Source organism: Hemiscyllium ocellatum, chromosome 34 (assembly GCF_020745735.1).
Source record: "Hemiscyllium ocellatum isolate sHemOce1 chromosome 34, sHemOce1.pat.X.cur, whole genome shotgun sequence".
Classification (NCBI taxonomy): domain Eukaryota; kingdom Metazoa; phylum Chordata; class Chondrichthyes; order Orectolobiformes; family Hemiscylliidae; genus Hemiscyllium; species Hemiscyllium ocellatum.
The window spans coordinates 1,189,728-1,208,884 of NC_083434.1; the positions used below are offsets into that span (position 1 = coordinate 1,189,728).

The 19,157-nt window shown below is 41.4% G+C and overlaps 1 protein-coding gene across 3 annotated transcripts in view; it reads right to left on the reverse strand.

Moving 5' to 3' along the window:
* The window catches only part of tbc1d7 (TBC1 domain family, member 7), an 81,608-nt gene that overhangs the window by 11,098 nt on the left and 51,353 nt on the right, over nucleotides 1-19,157 (reverse strand). For 2 of the 3 annotated variants that reach the window (XM_060849932.1, XM_060849931.1), the window contains exon 7: nucleotides 16,991-17,139. In XM_060849932.1, coding sequence (XP_060705915.1) covers nucleotides 16,991-17,139 — 149 coding nt within the window. The remainder of the gene's footprint in view (nucleotides 1-16,990; nucleotides 17,140-19,157) is intronic. The other variant, XM_060849933.1, reaches the window with a different exon arrangement.

Below are 19,157 nucleotides of genomic sequence, written 5' to 3' on the forward strand. Positions count from 1 at the left end.
AATATTAGATAAATTTTTTCTTGCAAAATTTAAAATTTGGCATTTTTATTATCTGCAACAATTCATAACACCATAAATCATAGAAGTAGAAAGTTGGCCATTCAGCCCATTGAGTCTGCTTTGCCAATCAATCATGGCTGATAAATATTCGAATTCCGTTCTCCCACTTTCTCCCCATAATCCTCTATCCCCTTGACAATCAGGAAACTATCTATCTCCATCTCAAATATGCTCAATGACCTGGCAGTGTACTCCATAGATTCACCACTCTCTGCTGAAAGAGTTTCTCTTTACCTCCGTTCTAAAAAGTCTTCCCTTTACTCTGTGCCTTCGGGTCCTTGTCTCTCCCGCCAATGGAAACATCTTTCTAACATCCACTCTGTTGAGGCCATTCTGTATTCTGTGCGTTTCAATTAGACCCTGTCTCATCCTTCTAAACTCCACAGAGTATAGACCTAGAGTCATCAAACTTTCCTCATATGTTAAGCTTTTCATTCATGGGACCGTTCTCGTGACTCTCCTCTGAACCCACTCCAGTACATCGTTCCTGAGATATGGGGCCCAAAACTATGTACAATGCTCCAAATTTGGTCTGACCAGACTCTTATACAGTCTCAGAAGTACATCTCTGCTTTTACATTCAGTATTGCAGTTGAAGGAATGAAGCACCATCCTTAATTTTTCATTTTCTGGATATGGAGTAATATGAATAACTGTCAATCAAAAATCACAATATTAGGATAAAGTTTAAAAATCATAACAATATAGTTCAACAGGTTTATTTGTAAGCACTAGCTTTTGGAAGGGTTGCTCCTTCATCAGATTCAACCATCTGATGCAGAGGCAGAGGCAGCACTCCGAAAGTTAGTGTTTCCAAATACACTTGCTGTACTATAACTGGTGTTGAGTGATTTTTAATTTTGTCCGCCCAAGTTCAATACCAGCACCTCCACACCATGATTACAAGGATATTTATTACATTGTTCATTACTTAACTTTTTGTGGTGCATTTTATGGGCAATTAATGTGCAAATACAGCAACTACATGAAAATTATGGGTATGCTTAAAGGGTGAAACAGTTTTCATCAAACAGTGGGGAGGTACAATTGACCTGTAAATTGTAGCACCTCAAAATTATGAATTACCACTCCCTTGCTGTACACTACTGCCACTTATACATTAATAAAAGCATGCAGTTTTCAGCAGATCTGGACCTCAACATTAGCCTAGATTAGGATGTATGTTATTTGTGGAGTTCAACAAGTTACACAACATTTTCTTCATCTCAGATAGCTTTTATATGGCTCTATATGCACAAGTTGCATAAGACTAAATATTTCACTATTAGATTGACAGAGCTAACAGTTACTATTTTGAAAGTCTGTACAACTTTTGTTTGTCATCTGTATATATGATTTGGAGGAGAAGATAGGAGGCATGGTTAGCAAATTTGTGGATGACATCAACATTGATAGTTTAGGAGACAGTGAAAATTATCTAAGATCACAGAGAGATTGGGTCAATGCCATGAGCAACGGGAAAAGCCATGGAACTTGCTGTCTGTACAGTGGCTCCAGATGGTCCAATCAGTAATTTCAAAAGAAATTAGATAGTACTTGAGGGAAGTGAGACTGACTAGGTTGCACTACAGAGAGTTGGCTTTGACTTCAATCGGCCAAATGTCTATGTTGCAATAATGCCTTTATAGCAAATCCCAGGTTAAATTCTTATACAGATCTAACCTGGGTATCTGGGAGGTGGTATAATTGGCCAGAGCTTCTCAGATTAAGAAGTGGAAAGTCACTGTTGAGGTTCCTTCACCAAGTCACTATTCAATTCCCTTTTCATGTGCACAGGGATCATTTATTAGGATTGGTCACTGGCCATGGTACTAATACCACTACAAATCAATTAACATTATCTAAGTTTGGGCACTTGGCTGAGGCACATTGGGCACTAGCTAGCTGGTGACTTGCATTTAGGGTGGCACAGTTTCAGTCATTTCCCTTTCCATACCACAACTAAGATTCTCTCCAAGTATTATGGTCTATCTTCTACAAGAGGCAATTGTCTGACATAAGAAGGGATAGCTCATTGTATGATAGCAGTAGGTACAGTTAAAAGTTAGACAGACATAATTACAACTATCAGGAGCCTGGTCTGTTACTTCTGTCTCGAACAAGATCTCATGCACAGCTAACTGTCGTTTCATCCAAAGGCTGTATGAATCAAGGTTTAGTGAAGCTAATACAACTTCAACAGTAATCCTTTTAGAATCTTTACTTTCTATGCATCCACTCAGCTTTTCTCATCATAGTTAACAATCATACATCCAGATTTTAACTTCAACTCTGCACTCCTGCACATCTCTGATAATCATTCATCCCCTTAATAATCAAGAATCTATCTGCCTCTGCCTTGAAAATATTTAAAGTTTCTGTATCCAATGATTTTTGATTATGGAGATTCTAAAAGACACCCAACTCTCAGAAAAATTGGTTTCTCATCTGTTTTAAATGAGTGATTCCTTATTCTTAAGGTATGACACACTTCTAGATTTTCTCACAAGGAGAAATATGCTTTCAACATCCACCTGGTCAAATTCCCTCCGTCTTATAAATTTCAATTTAATCACCTCTGACTCCTCTAACTACAGAGGATACAGTCCTAGCCTACAGTTTGCCCTTCCTCATAAGGCAATGTGCTCTATCCAGGTATTGATCTAGTAAACCTTATCTGAACTTCTTCCAACACATTCATACCTTCCCACAAGTACAATGGCACAATACTCCAGATACAATCTCACCAAGGCCTGTAGAACTGAAACATAATCTCCCTACTCTCGTTTTCAATTCCCTTTGCAATAAAGCATATCATTTTATTAGCTTTCCTGATTACCTGCTTTACTCACACACTAAACTCCGAAGATTCATGCCCAACAACACCTGAATTTCTCTGCATCTCAGAGCTCTACAACCTCTCAATATGCTTGTTTTATTCTTTATGCCAAAATGGACATGTTCACATTGTTCACACATATACTCCACTTCTCAGATCTCTGACCACTCACAACCTATCTATATCTCTTTGTAGACCCCTTATGTCCTCTTGACAATAGACTTCTTTTCAAATCTTTGTTTTTTCAGCAAACCTGGCTACTGTACCTTTGATCTCTTCATAGAATCCCCATGATCATTGCTTTTGACAAACTCCCACAATGTCCTACCATGTGATTACTGCGTGCAAGTACTTCTACATTTACAACTCCTCTATCTCCCCTTCCCCCTCTAAGATATCAACTTCACAAATGTCATCAGTCTAGCCGTTATGGAATTCTTCCAGACCACATTTTCATCTGATCTAGAAAACTGGCTTTAGAACGTTTGACCTTGATTAGGATTTTCTGTGGATCACTTCTCCATTAGAGAATCTTTTCTTTATTAGATATCCTTCACAGAGGTTGTTTTCCTTGCTCATCCCTGTTGTTGCCTTATATCATCACCTAGGTGACCTTTAATCTCACAAATATACAAATTGCAACATGACTGCTCTGATGAAATAAATACTTTCTTAAAATATCCTCCACTCTGCTGTTGACTTGGAAGTATTCACTTTTTTGCAGTACCCTGGATGGTCAGAACATGCAAATTCTTTTTGACCATGTCCTGAATCTATAGATGTTATCTGGGCTTTAGATTAGATTAGATTACTTACAGTGTGGAAACAGCCCCTTCGGCCCGACAAATCCACACCGACCCTCCAAAGAGCAACCCACCCAGACCCATTTCCCTACATTTACCTCTTCATCTAATACTATGGGCAATTTAGCATGGCCAATTCACCTAACCTATATTTTTGGACTGTGGGAGGAAACTGGAGCACCATGCAGACACGGGGAGAATGTACAAACTCCGCACATTCAGTCACCCAAGGCTGGAATCGAACCCTGGTCTCTGGCGCTGTGAGGCAGCAGTGCTAACCACTGAGCCCACTTCTTTGGAGTGTTACAAAATTCATCTCTACTTTGTACAAGCAAAGCTTCACATTTAACCTGTGGATCAATCCAAGCTTAAGTTCTTTACTTTGTTGAATTCATAAAGATTAGATGTTGGCCTTACTGACCCTATTTGGAGAGACTCCTACAGGTCTAAGTGTCAGTCTGCAGAATTCACATTTCAGAATTCATGAGAATATTGTTCATTTCTCTGCTTCACTATGGAAGACTTAATATTTGTGTTTCTGCCTTAAAATTCTGTTTCAAAACTATTTTATTTGCTGCCTCAGTCAAACTTCAAAAAAAGTTAGAAGTCTGTTCCTCAACTGTATTCACCTTCCTTATTAAAATTTTGTTTCATCTAATGGCTGCTACACAAAATGATACTGTTAGCCGCTCAACGAGCAGATCTGAAATTAGGTTTCTTAACAGTCAAGCAGACAAAACACTACCTGATGTTTCACTAAATCACATAGACATCTAATTTTAATTTCAGTCCATTTTGAGTTTACTCTATCAGCTGGGACATCAACGGTCACAAATTGAGTTTGAAATTAAAAACTCAAAATTACCAAAAATTGAAGCTCTAAAATTCAATCCTATGACTTTAGCAAGCAAATAGGTACGTGTTTATGATTAAAATAAAAACAAGGTCAGCTTTGAAGTGTAATTGCTTCCATAATCAACAAATCTTTTACATATACTCTCTGGACTCCATTGTCATTTAGGGAAGGTACTGAAGGCATCTAGTGGCTTCACTGGATGGTTGACACCTGTCACATCAGCCTGGACCAGGGGAAGGCCTTTGACAGAATAGCTCATACCTACATGACGGATGTGCTTTTTAAAGTGGGCAGACACATTAGCAGGAAAAGACAGTAAAACAAATTGCAGTCAACATTTAAGAAGATTATCCGTGACTCTCAGCACAAATACATTCCAGTAAGGAGGAAAGATTCTAAGAGGGATAAATCGTGGGTGGCACAGTGGTTAGCACTGCTGCCTCACAGCGCCTGTAGACCCGGGTTCAATTCCCGACTCAGGCGACTGACTGTGTGGAGTTTGCACGTTCTCCCCGTGTCTGCGTGGGTTTCCTCCGGGTGCTCCGGTTTCCTCCCACAGTCCAAAGACGTGTGGGTCAGGTGAATTGGCCAAGCTAAATTGCCCGTAGTGTTAGGTAAGGGGTAAATGTAGGGGTATGGGTGGGTTGCGCTTCGGCGTGGACTTGTTGGGCCGAAGGGCCTGTTTCCACACTAAGTCTAATCTAATCTAAGTCTAATTTAAAAAAAATCATGGTTAACCAAGGAAGTTTAAAAAAAAGAATACAAGGTGGCAAAAGTCAGTGACAGCCCCAAAGACTGGGATAAATTCAGAATCTAGCATAGAAGAATTAAAAAGAAATAAAGACAGACAAAATAAACGTGACCAAACTACCAAGGAATACAAAAACTGGCAATAAGAGCTTTTTTAACAATATAAAAGAAAGGGACGTCAAAATGAACAAAGATTCCTTCAAAAACGAATCGGGGAGACAAGAATATGGTAGAGGTGTTAAACAGATACTTTGCAACGGTCTTTATAGTGGAAGATATTTCAAATATCTCATTAATACTAAAAACAGTTCAGGGAGGAATTAAATACCATCGCCAGAGAAGTAGCATTACACAATCTAATGGGGCTGAAACAGTTAAGTCTTCTAGCTCTGATGGCTTCAGAACTGAAGAAGTCAATGGACTTGAAATGTGGACACTGCTCTCTAGCCTGCTGGATTTCCTCAGCAATTTGTTTTTGTTTCAAATTTCCAACATCCACAGTTCTTTCTTTTATTAGCTAGGGAATAATGTTTGGAATGGATATTGAAAACAATGATTTGGAGAAAATTTCTGCTCATCCAGCACTGAATGCTGAGTGAGCAATCTGGTAATTGAGAGAGAAGTTCTCTCATAATGAATGAATAAGTGAGAGAAGTTTGACATGGAGTGGCCACTTGTGTCCAACCTACAGACAGGTTAAAAAGGACTAGGAGGGATAGCTCAACTCTGTTGCAAACATGAAGATTCTGGGTAATCCAAGACGGAGAACCGGAAAAGTTTCTGGCTGTAAGAGCTGCTCCCTTTTTTTGAGCATTTTAGATACAGGAGGTGATTTCCTTGAATTCCAGGAGCAGCAATTACTGTTTTATAGGCTGTTGCATTGTTTTGGAACTTTGGAAAAAAAATTCAAAACAAAGCAGTTTTAAAAGGGAGAAGAGCAGCCAAAGGAAGCACATGGTGAGGACAGTGCAGGGGAGAGAGAGAGAGAGAACCTGCACACTTACTGCTGTTGCTGTTTTTGAATTCATGTGTCGCTGGACATCGGAGCGCATCTAGGAAAGTTAACAAACAGTGAATTTCACAACTAATCTTGGAGGATCCGGTTTGGGCAAAGTTCTCAACACAGAATCAGATAAGTTAACTGTTGTTTTAAGTCTGTCCAAGGGAAAGGCTGTATTAAGTGAGTACAGTGGGTTCTTTCTTGACAATATGTTTTTGGTGGTAAGTCTCTTGATTAAACTTAAAATATAAGCCATAACTATTAATTTAACCTGGGGTAGCGTTTGTAGAGGAATAAGACGGTGTTATTTTCTGGGTCTGTAGATTGTGAAGGAGCAAAAATGGCCTTTGCAGTGATATGTGCTTCTTGTCAGATGTGGGAGTTTAAAGAGAGTTTAAGGATTACTGCGGATTGTATCTGCCATAAATGCTGTTGGATGCGAATCTTATCAGATCGAGTGGATCGGTTGGAGAAGGCAGATAGAAGTGATAAGGAATTTGCAACAGCAATAGTATGTGATGGATGGTAGTTACAGGAAGGGGGAAAAGTCTCAGATAAAGTCCCATAGATGGGTTAACTCCAGGAAGGGTAAGAGAGGTCGGCACCTAGGGCAACAGTCTTTTGTGGATACAGCCATTTCAAACAGGTATGCTGTTTTGGAAAATGTAGGGGGTAATGGATTCTAAGGGGAATGTAGCACAAACAGCCAAGTCTCTGGTATTGAGACTGGCTCTAATGCAACAAGGGGTATGTCAGCTTCCAAGAGATCAATTGTGTTAGGGGATTTTGTAGTCAGAGATACAACAGGAGTTTCTGTGGCCAGCTGTTTCCCTGGTACCAGGATCAAGGATATCTCAGAGAGGGTGCAGAATGTTCTCATGGGGGAGTGGGGCCAGCAAGAGGTCATTGTCCACATTGGAACCAACGATATAGGAAAGGAAAAGGTTGAGATTCTGAAGGGAGATTACAGAGAGTTAGGCAGAAATTTAAAAAGGAGGTCCTCAAGAGTAGTAATATCTGGATTACTCCCAGTGCTATGAGCTAGTGAGGGCAGGAATAGGAGAATAGAGCAGATGAATGCATGGCTGAGGAGCTGGTTATGGGTGAAGGATTCACATTTTTGGATCATTGGAATCTCTTTTGGGGTAGAAGTGACCTGTACAAGAAGGATGGATTGCACCTAAATTGGAAGGGGACTAATATACTGGCAGGGAAATTTGCTAGAACTGCTCTGGAGGATTTAAACTAGTAAGGTTTTGGGGGAGGGGGGGAGGGGGTGAGACCCAGGGAGATAGTGAGGAAAGAGATCGATCTGAGATGGGTACAGCTGAGAACAGAAGTGAGTCAAAGAGTCAGGGTAGGCAGGGATAAGGAAGGACTAATAAATTAAACTGCATTTATTTCAATGCAAGGGGCCTAACAGGGAAGGCAGATGAACTCAGGGCCTGGTAAGGAACATGGGACTGGGATATCGTAGCAATTACAGAAACATGACTCAGGGATGGGCAGGACTGCAGCTGAATGTTCCAGGACACAAATGCTACAGGAAGGATAGAAAGGGAGGCAAGAGAGGAGGGGGAAGTGGCATTTTTGATAAGGGATAGCATTACAGCTGTGCTGAAGGAAGATATTCCCGGAAATACATCCAGGGAAATTATTTAGGTGGAACTGAGAAATAAGAAAGGGATGATCACCTTATTGGGAATGTATTATAGACCCCCTAACAGTCAGAGGGAAATTGAGAAGCAAACATGTAAGGAGATCTCAGCTATCTGTAAGAATAATAGGGTACAAATCTTCAATCAGATTTTAAATAATAGGGTAGTTATGGTAGGGGATTTTAACTTTCCAAACATCGACTGGGGCTGCCGTAGTGTGAAAGGTTTAGATGGAGAGGAATTTCTTAAGTGCATACAAGACAATTTTCTGATTCAGTATGTGGATGTACTTACTAGAGAAGGTGCAAAACTTGACCTACTCTTGGGAAATAAGGCAGGGCAGGTGGCTGAGGTGTCAGTAGGGGAGCACTTTGGGGCCAGCAACCATAATTCTATTCGTTTTAAAATCGTGATGGAAAAGGATAGACCAGACCTAAAAGTTGAAGTTCTAAATTGGAGAAAGGCCAATTTTGACGGTATTAGGCAAGAACTTTCGAAAGCTGATTGGAGGCAGATGTTCACAGGTAAAGGGACAGCTGGAAAATGGGAAGCCTTCAGAAATGAGATAACAAGAATCCAGAGAAAGTATATTCCTGTCAGGGTGAAAGGGAAGGCTGGTAGGTATAGGGAATGCTGGATGACTAAAGAAATTGAGGGTTTGGTTAAGAAAAAGAAGGAAGCATATGTCAGGTATAGACAGGATAGATCGAGTGAAGTATGTCCATCAGTATTTACTGTGGAAAAGGATATGGAAGATATAGACTGTAGGGAAATAGATGGTGACATCTTGCGAAATGTCCAGGTTACAGAGGAGGAAGTGCTGGATATCTTGAAATGGTTAAAGGTAGATAAATCCCCAGGACCTGATCAGGTGTGCCTGAGAACTCTGTGGGAAGCTAGAGAAGTGATTGCTGGGCCTCTTGCTGCAATATTTGTATCATCGATAGCACAGGTGAGTTGCTGGAAGACTGGTGGTTGGCAAACGTGGTGCCACTGTTTAAGAAGGGCAGTAAAGACAAACCAGGGAACTATAGACCGGTGAGCCTGACCTCAGTGGTGGGCAAGTTGTTGGAGGGAATCCTGAGGGACAGGATGTACATGTATTTGGAAAGGCAAGGACTGATTAGGGATAGTCAACATGGCTTTGTGTGTGGGAAATCATGTCTCACAAACTTAATTGAGTTTTTTGAAGAAGTAACAAAGAAGATTGTTGAGTACAGAGCAGTAGATGTGATCTATATGGACATCAGTAAGGCGTCTGACAAGGTTCCCCATGGGAGACTGATTAACAAGGTTAGATCTCATGGAATACAGGGAGAACTAGCCATTTGGATACAGAACTGGCTCAAAGGTAGAAGACAGAGGATGATGGTGGAGGGTTGTTTTTCAAACTGGAGGCCTGTGACCAGTGGAGTGCCACAAGGATTGGTGCTGGGCCCTCTACTTTTTGTCAATTACATAAATGATTTGGATACGAGCATAAGAGGTACAGTTAGCAAGTTTGCAGATGACACCAAAATTGGAGGTGTAGTGGACAGCGAAGAGGATTACCTCAGATTACAACAGGATCTGGACCAGATGGGCCAATGGGCTGAGAAGTGGCAGATGGAGTTTAATTCAGATAAATGCAAGGTGCTGCATTTTTGAAAGCAAAGCTTAGCAGGACTTATACACTAAATGGTAAGGTCGTAGAGAGTATTTCTGAACAAAGAGACCTTGGACTGCAAGTTCATAGCTCCTTGAAAGTGGAATCGCAGGTAGATAGGATAGTGAAGGCGGCGTTTGGTATGCTTTCCTTTATTGGTCAGAGTATTGAGTACAGGAGTTGGGAGGCCACGTTGCGGCTGTACAGGACATTGGTTAGGCCACTGTTGGACTATTGCGTGCAATTCTGGTCTCCTTCCTATTGGAAAGATTTTGTGCAACTTGAAAGGGTTCAGAAAAGATTTACAAGGATGTTGCCAGGGTTGGAAGATTTGAGTTAGAGAGGCTGAACAGGCTGGGGCTGTTTTTTCTGGAACGTTGGAGGCTGAGGGGTGACCTTATCGAGTTTTACAAAATTATGAGGGGCATGGATAGGATGAATGGACAAAGTCTTTACCCTGGGATCGGGGAGTCCAGAACTAGAGGGCATAGGTTTAGGGTGAGGGAGGAAAGATACAAAAGAGACCTAAGGGGCAACTTTTTCACGCAGAGGGTGGTTTGTGTATGGAATGAGCTGCCAGAGGATGTGGTGGAGGCTGGTACAATTGCAACATTTAAAGAGTCATTTGGATGGGTATATGAATATGAAGGGTTTGGAGGGATATGGGCCGGGTGCTGGCAGGTGGGACTAGATTGGGTTGGGATATCTGGTCAGCGTGGACAGGGTCTGTTTCCATACTGTACATCTCTATGATTCTATACAAGACATCATTTATGATTGAATAGGAGCCATTTTGGGGAGGGGGGGAGGGAGGAGAGGAGGAAGGTGGAGGGGGTGGGAGAGGGAGAAGGAGATGGGGAGGGAGGAGGAGAGGGTGTGGAGTGAGGAGGAGGGGAGTGGAGGTGTAGTGGAGAACAAAAAGATTACGTCAGAGTACAATGGGATCTTGATCAGAAGGGCTGATGGGCCGAGGTGTGGCGGATGAAATTTAATTTAGATAAATGTGGAAAGGCAAGTCAAGGCAGGACTTAAACACTTAATGGTAAGGTCCTGGAGTTTTGCTGAACAAACAGACCTTGGAGTAGAGGTTCATAGTTTCTTGAAAGTGGTGTCACAGGTAAGATAGGATCGTGAAGAAGGCGCTTGGTATGCGTGCCAGAGCACTGAGTTCAGAGGTCATGTTGTGGCTGTACAAGACATTGGTTAGGCCACTTTTTTCAATATTATACGCAATTCTGGTCTCAGACCTATCAGAAGGATATTATGAAATTTGAAAGGGTTCAGAAAAGATTCACAAGGATGTTGCCAGGGTAGGATGATTGGAGCCAAAGGGAGAGGTTGAATAGGCTGAAGCAGGAGGGTCAGAGGCTGAGGGGTTACCTTATTGAGGTTTATAAAATCACGAGGAACATGGATACGGTAAAGAGACAAGGTCTTTTTCCTGGAGTGGGGGAGTCGAGAATTCGAAGGCATGGATGAGGGGGGAAAAATTTAAAAGGAACCTAAGGGGCAACCTTTTCACACAGAGAGTGATGGGCATGTATGGAATGTACTGCCAGATGAAGTGGTGGAGGCTGGTACAATTACAACATTTAAAAGGCATCTGGCTGGGTATATGATTAGGAAGGGTTCAAAGGGATATCGGCCAAGAGCTGGCAAATGAGACTAGGTTAACTTAAGCTATCTGGGCGGCATGGACAAATTGGACCAAAAAATCTGTTGCCGTGTTGTACTGCTCTGTGACTCTAATACTGAGAAGCCTTGGATACAGTGTATGTGGAGAAGGGTGGAGAGACTAGGACCCAAGAGCACAGAGTGAAGAGACAACTGTTTAGAACTGAAATAAGGAGAAATTTCTTCGTCAGAGGATAATGACTGTGGAATTCTGAAGGACAAATTATTGACATAGACAGAATTATAGAATCTCGACAGACCCTTCGATCCAACAAGTCCACACTGACCCTCCGAAGAATAACCCACCCAGTTCTATTCCTCTACCCTATTACTCTACATTTACCGCTGACTAATGCACATAACCAAGGTTCTTGATTAGTAAGGGACCGAGGATTATGTGGAAAGGCAGGAGAAACATATCAGCCATGATCGATTGATGGAGCAGATTCAATGAGCCAAATGGCCTAATTCTGCTTCTACATCTTATTACTCTCAGTCTTGTGGTATCCTCTAGAAAAAACACAGAAGGTGCTGGAGAAATTCAGCAGGTCTGGCAGCATCTTGAAGACAAACAGAGTTAACGTTTTGAATCTGGCATGACTCTTCAGGCCAACTTTAACTACTGGCAGTGTGAAATTTTATTTTCTTACCACACATTTACTTCTTTTCCAACACATTTTAAAACTGTGCCGCCTGCTTTTCAATCACTTTACAAGGAGGAATAGTTTCTTCCAAACTACTCTGTTCAGACTCCTCACGATTTAGAAAACTTCAATCTTTTTATTCTGCCAACTGAGGTCTAGCTAACTAAAGTTTTTATTTTTTTTATTAGCTTTCTCCTCTTACAGGTAAATAATCTTTACTTTTCCAATCTTTCCTCAATAGGAACAGGAGTCAGAAATTCCATCCCACAAGCCTGCTTTGTCATGGTTGTGGGGAAACATCTTCTCAACGTTTAGATATTTTCTTATGAACCTATTTAGAGACAAGTTATTGACATAAGACGAAATAGACAGAATCATAGAATCCCTAATGTGGAAACAGACCCTTCAGCCCAACAAGTCCACACCAACCCTCCGAAGAGTATCCCACCCCTACATTTCCCACTGACTCATGCACCTCACCTCTGGGCAATTTAGCATGTCCAATTCACCCAACCTGCACATCTTGGATTGTTGGAGGAAACTGGAGAACCTGGAGGAAACTCACACAGAAACAGGGAGAATGTGCAAACTCCAAACAGTCACCCAAGGCTGGAATCGAACCCAGGTCGCTGGTGGGGCAGCAGTGTAAACCACTGTGCCATCCCTTTTTCGAATAGTACATTTATCTACCCCCACTCTTTTTTTTGGTTAGAGGAGGAGAGGAGGGGGGAAATATCACAGTGATGCAGTGTTTGGTCCTTAGGTACTCCTTGATACCAGGCCCACGACAATCCACTCTTCAGTGCAGGTGACTGGTTCCAGGCATGGTGAAGGGCTTTTGCCCGAAATGTCAACTCTCCTGCTCTTCGGATACTGCCTGACCTGCTGTGCTTTTCCAGCACCACACTCTCGACTCATGTAATTTATGACCTATTAATGAAGTACAGGGCAACAGCCATAATGGAGGAATCGGGTTCTGCGGTTTCAGTTACCAGTGATTTGCCACAGCCTGAAAACATCACGTGGAACATTCCAGAACCAGAGACTGGGGGCTGCCAGGAGGTAAATTTCCCATATAAATGAATGGGTTCATTACTATCCGCAGTTTTGGGCATGTGCATTAGGTCTTTGAATGTATCCCCCGCGAATGCAGGGGGACTACTGTATAGTAAACTACGTGCTTTATTAACAGCTGTCTCTATCTTTCCTGCCATGTACCAAAGTATATGACCTTTTACTTATCTACACTAAACTTCATCTGCCATCTGAAATGGGTGAGAAAACAGTTGTTCGCATTAGAACATAAAAACACAATTTTGCGACTTGTCAGTTCTGAAACATTAATTCTGTTTCGCTTTCCCCAGATGCTGCCAAACCTATTAAGTCTTTGCATCATTGTCTGTATTTGTTGCAGACTAGTCCCTGACTTCTAAGAGAAGAAATTCAGATGGAGGATAGACAGGAAATCCAAAAACAAATTAAGTTCCAGCGTCCTGAAATGAGACTGCATCATGATGTCACTTAACCTTTAAATTTTATAGTTTTAACATTTACTGTAGAGAGAGCTGGTTCTAGAACTGGTAACTATAGGCATTGTGTCAAGTTTGACCAGGCCAGACATTGCAATTTTACCAAAGAATGACCTTGCTGATTTGAGGGTGTTAACTTCAACAGGTTTCTATGAACTATCTGTGAATAGTCAATACCTTTTCCCCAGGGTAGGGGTGTCCAAGCCTAGAGGGCATAAAAGGGTAGCACAGTGGCCCAGTGGTTAGCACTGCTCACAGCACCAGGCATACAGGCTCAATTCCAGCCTCGGGTGGCTGTGTGTGGAGTTTGCACATTCTCCCATGTCTGTGTGGGCTTCCTCCAGGTGCCCTGGTTTCCTCCCACAGTCCAAAGATGTGCAGTTTGGGTGGATTGGCCATACTGAATTGCCCATAGTATCCAGGGATGTGTAAATTAGATGAATTAGCCATGGGAAATGCAGGTTACCAGGATAAAGAAGGTGGTGAGTCTGGGTGGAATGTTCCTGGGAGAGTTGGTGTGGACTTGTTAGGCCAAGTAGCCTATTTCTACTCTGGAGGGATTCTATGAATCTATATGTCAAAGACATTTCAAAATGCAGAAAAAGCTACTGAAAGCCAGTAAGGATCTGCAGGATTGCAGATAACAGGGTGGTCAAAAAGCCCAACAGGGACTGATTTAACCCATATGGATTACAGTAACTCAAGAAAAACTACTCCAATTTAAAAAGGTTGATGCCAGGCCAGCTGAGTCATAAGGGTAAGGACAAAACTTAAGGCATCGAAAGGGCTAAAGCTTGGCCAGTAAATACAAAACAGGGAAAGGAAGAGTCCATTAGAGCTCAATAAAAGGAGACGCACTTTAAATGGTACCAGAAAAATTCTCCAATAAGCTAAGAGAAAGCGACAGTGACGCTTCACTTAATTGAGGGAACAGAAGTGATGTAAAAACGAGATACAATTGACAACCTCGTACTGAAACATAAAAGATAGCTATTGCTACCTAGAATCAAATGGTTTAGAATTATCTGGTTGCCATCTCAGTGGTAAATCATAATTGCAACCAAAAGATTGAAGTGTATTTTTTTTGTGTATGTTTCTCTAATTTTCTTTTTTTCTAAAAAAGGTCCAATGCCTTGCAATGAAATGCTTACCATTTAATTGTGTTTTATTCTTAATTAAATGAAAGTTTTGAGACATTATAAGATGTGAACTGTTAAACTTCCAACCCATTCACTAATTTCATACCCGAAACTTTTATTTGAAAGAAACCACCTTTAGATTAGCCAAGATGCTATTTTAAAATGGCTACAGAAGCTATCTGATCTGAAACTGGTCATGCTCCACAGGCGATTAAAAAATGGATACCAAAACAACGTTGCTAAGTAACTGATAATAAGCACCAGGCACTTTGTCTGTAGGAATGGCAGCAGATAAAAGGAAACTTACGGTTACTTATTATGCAAAAAAGGGACCCTTTTGCATCTTGACAGTTCAAATTTTCTTTGTTAATATGGACTGTCTTCAATGTGTGCCAAGTCAGCTATCTCAGAAATGAAACCTATTGCCAATTTGAGAAATATAAGCTTTTCATTTGCTCCAGAAGGGCAATAACATCAAGAAGGCCTGCAATATGAAACAAAATAACAGCCCTCTCTACAACAGTTTTTCCAAGCTTGGATTCAATACTTGTTCCAAGTTGGAATATATCATAGAGGTAGAGATTTTAAAAAAAGAACTGGAATGTTAAGTGGCACAGCAGTCAGTCAAAAGAACTAATTGCAATTTAAAAGATATTGTCATCAGAACAACTATTATACACTGGCCACAACATCCACCAGAACTCCTACACAACTAAAGGAGCACCAGAACACACAAACTTATAATTCTTTCTTAATTACTGAACTTAAATTTTTTCCCTATTTTTGCATGCTAAAGGATGGGTGTGAGTGTGTGTGTGTGTGTGTGTGTGTGAGTGAGAGAGAGAGAGAGAGAGAGAGAGAGAGAGAGAGAGAGAGAGAGAGAGAGAAAAAGAGAAAGAGAAAGAAAGAAAGAGAGAGGGAGAGAGAGAGAAAGGGGTTACAGGCAGGTGTTACCTTTTAATAATGTTGATACTTTTAACTATATGAGTTAAACAAAATCTTGCTTAAAAAGATCTGGTTGTCTTGCTTCTTCATTGGTTACACCTGGCCAACTCTTCTATTTCAATCATAGGAACGGAGCGAGGAATTTATTCACTCCTTCAGACTTGGTAGTAACACTCATCATTTATTTCATATCTATTTATGGGATCTTGTTATGTGGAAAGTGGTTGTTAGTCTTGACAACAATGACTCCACTTCAAACAATAATTTATTATTTATCAATGCACAACCATCTTTCAGGAACAGGATGACAACGGAGCATAAAAGCCAAAAGAACTGCAGATGCTATAAATCAGAAACAGACACAAATTGCTGGAAGAGCTCAGCAGATCTGACAGCACCGTGAAGAGAAATCAGAGTTAATGTTTCCGCTCAATCAACCAGAAATGTTAACTCTGATTTCTCTTCACAAATGCTGCTTGATCTGCTGAGCTTTTCCAGCAACTTCTGCCTTTGTTTCTGACAATAGGGCATACTTTTTTAAAAATACACTTGATGTATACCAACATACAAAATGATTGTAGCAGCATTGGCATATGTACAATTCTCGTCACCCTGGTACATGAAGGATGTTATTCAACTGGAAAGAGTACAAAAACAATTTATAAGAATGTTATCAAGATTGGAGGGTTTGAGTATTAAGGGTAGGCTGGGACCTCTCTTCTCAGGAGTGTAGGAGGTTGAGGAGGTGACCTGATAGAGATTTATAATATCATAAAGGTCTTAGATAGGATGAATAGCCAAAGTCTTTTCCTAGGGTAGGGGAGTCCAACATTAGAGGTTTAAGGTGAGAGGGGAAAGATTTAAAAATGGACGTGTGGAGCAACTTTTCACGCAGAGTGTGGTGCAGAGTGTGTGGAGTTTGCACGTTTCCCCCCGTGTCTGCGTGGGTTTCCTCCGGGTGCTCCGGTTTCCTCCCACAGTCCAAAGATGTGCGGGTCAGGTGAATTGGCCATGCCAAATTGCCCGTAGTGTTAGGTAAGGGCTAAAGGTAGGGGTGTGGGTGGTTGCCCTTCGGCGGGTCAGTGTGGACTTGTTGGGCCGAATGGCCTGTTTCCACACTGTAAGTAATCTGTCAATAATCTAATTTATGGAATGAGCTGCCAGAGGAAATGGCGGAGGCGAGTATAATTACATTTAAAAGAAAATTGGACAGGTGCATGGATGGGAAAGGTGTTGAGAGATATGGGCCAAATGCATGCAAATGGGACTAGTTCCATTTAGGGAAAATGATTGATGTGGATAAGATAGGCTAAAGAGTCTGTTTCCATGCTGTATATCACTAGTTCATCCCGCAAGCTACCTATGTATTGCTAATGCAATGCATACATTCATTTTTATTTTATTTTAGAAATGATATATTATAATCATTAATGCAATCGAGCACCTACCTTTGAAGGCTGGATTCAGGCAAACAACCTGCAAAACAATGCATGAACCACAAGTCATATGGGAGTTTATTCATAGCCAAGCAGGTCTTAAGATGGGTGAGAAGTTTGCTGTCTTCCAGATTCAGGTAATGTTCAAGGCTCTTTGGCTGCTCCGTTGGTCAAAGACAAATAAATATTTTCAATCATTAGATGGTAAGATTAAAGGAGAGAAAACTAAGGAATATTGATTAAATTTCTACATCTCTTCAACTATAATTTAAAATGGTAATTAAAGAGTTTCCTCTCTTGGGAACATGTTGCAAAAACAGTGAAATGAGCAAATTACAGTTCAAAGAAACCCCAAAAGAGATGTGTAGCTCAGGTTGAGGTTTTGGATGTAGGTTTGCTCGCTGAGCTGGAAGGTTAATTTCCAGATGTTTCGTCACCCTACTAGGTAACATCTTCAGTGGGCCTCCGAGTGAAACACCGCTGATAATTCCTGCTTTCTATGTTTGGGTTTCTTTGGACTAGTAATGTCATTTCTTGTGGTGATGTCATTTCCTGTTCTTTTTCTCAGGGGGTGGTAGATGGCTAATGCCTTTTTCCTAATAGCATGGGTTTTTGCTTTATTTCACAGCCTCCTAAGCAACACCTTGTCAAAAGCTTCTGGAAATATAAATAGATCATGGTCACTGGCTCTCCTTTATCCAACTTGCTCATTGCCTCCTCAAAGGATTCTAACAGATTGGTCAAGCATGACCTATTCTTGACAAAGCCGTGCTGACTTAGCCCTATTTTACCATGCACCTCCAAGTACTCTGCAATCTCAGCCTTAATAATGAACTCTAAATTTTTGCCCACAACTGAGGTCAGGCTAACTGGTTTATAACTTTCCTGTCTTCCACCTCCTTCCCTTCTTAAACACAAGCATAACATTAGTTAGATTACTTACAGTGTGGAAACAGGCCCTTCGGCCCAACAAGTCCACACCGACCCGCCGAAGCGCAACCCACCCATACCCCTACATATACCCCTTACCTAACACTACGGGCAATTTAGCATGGCCAATTCACCTGACCTGCACATCTTTGGACTGTGGGAGGAAACCGGAGCACCTGGAGGAAACCCACGCAGACACGGGGAGAACGTGCAAACTCCACACAGTCAGTCGCCTGAGGTGGGAATTGAACCCAGGTCCCTGGCGCTGTGAGGCAGCAGTGCTAACCACTGTGCCACCGTGCCGCATTCGTTTATGAAAAGGAAAATGCGCTTAACAAATTTTCTGGAGTTTTTCTGAGAATGTAATTAGCAGAGTAGATGAGGGAGAACCAGTGAATGTGGTCTATTTAGATTTCAAGGTGGCTTTTGATAAGGTCCCATGTAAGAGGCTAGTCGGCATAACAAATCACACAGGATTATAGGCCATACACTGGGCCTGAATGAACTGAGAATTAGGAACTAAAATGAGTATAAATGGGTCTTTTTTTTGGATTTTAAGCAGTGATTGGTCGCACTCCACATGGATCCCAACTATACATGTTAAATGCAGAAAACAAATTAATAGATCAGGTTTTATTGACAACACAGAACTAGGTAGGATTGACAGTTGTGAGGAGCATGAAAAGTGGGTTCAGGGTGATCCAGACAAATTGAGTGTGTGGACAAACATATGGCAAATGCAATATAATACGGACAAATGCGAAATTACACATTTGCCTTCAAGCAAGAGGATTTGAATTCTGATGTAGGGGCGTCTTACTGCAGTTATGCAGGGCCTTGGTAAAAGTGCACCTGAAATACTCTACTCAGGTTTGGTCACCCTACCTCAGAAAGGCTATAATTTCAATAGGAGGAGTGGAGCTAAGGTTTACTAAGTTGATATGTTTCTCAATTCCATTCTCTTGCCTTCTCCCCATGACCCTTGATTCCCTTTCTCATCAAGAACCTCTGTCTTAAATACATGCAATGACTTTGCTTCCACAGTCTTCTGAGGAAACAATTTCCACAAATTGTCCACCCTCTGAAGAAGTTCTTCCTCATCTCAGTTCCAAATGGTCATCCCTTTGCTTGGAGGCTGTGCCTTTGAGTTCCAGTTTCACCTACTGGTGGAAAGATCTTCTTCACGTCCATTCTATCCAGGCTTCTCAATATTCTGTAAGTTTCAGTGAGATTCTCACCCTCATCCTTC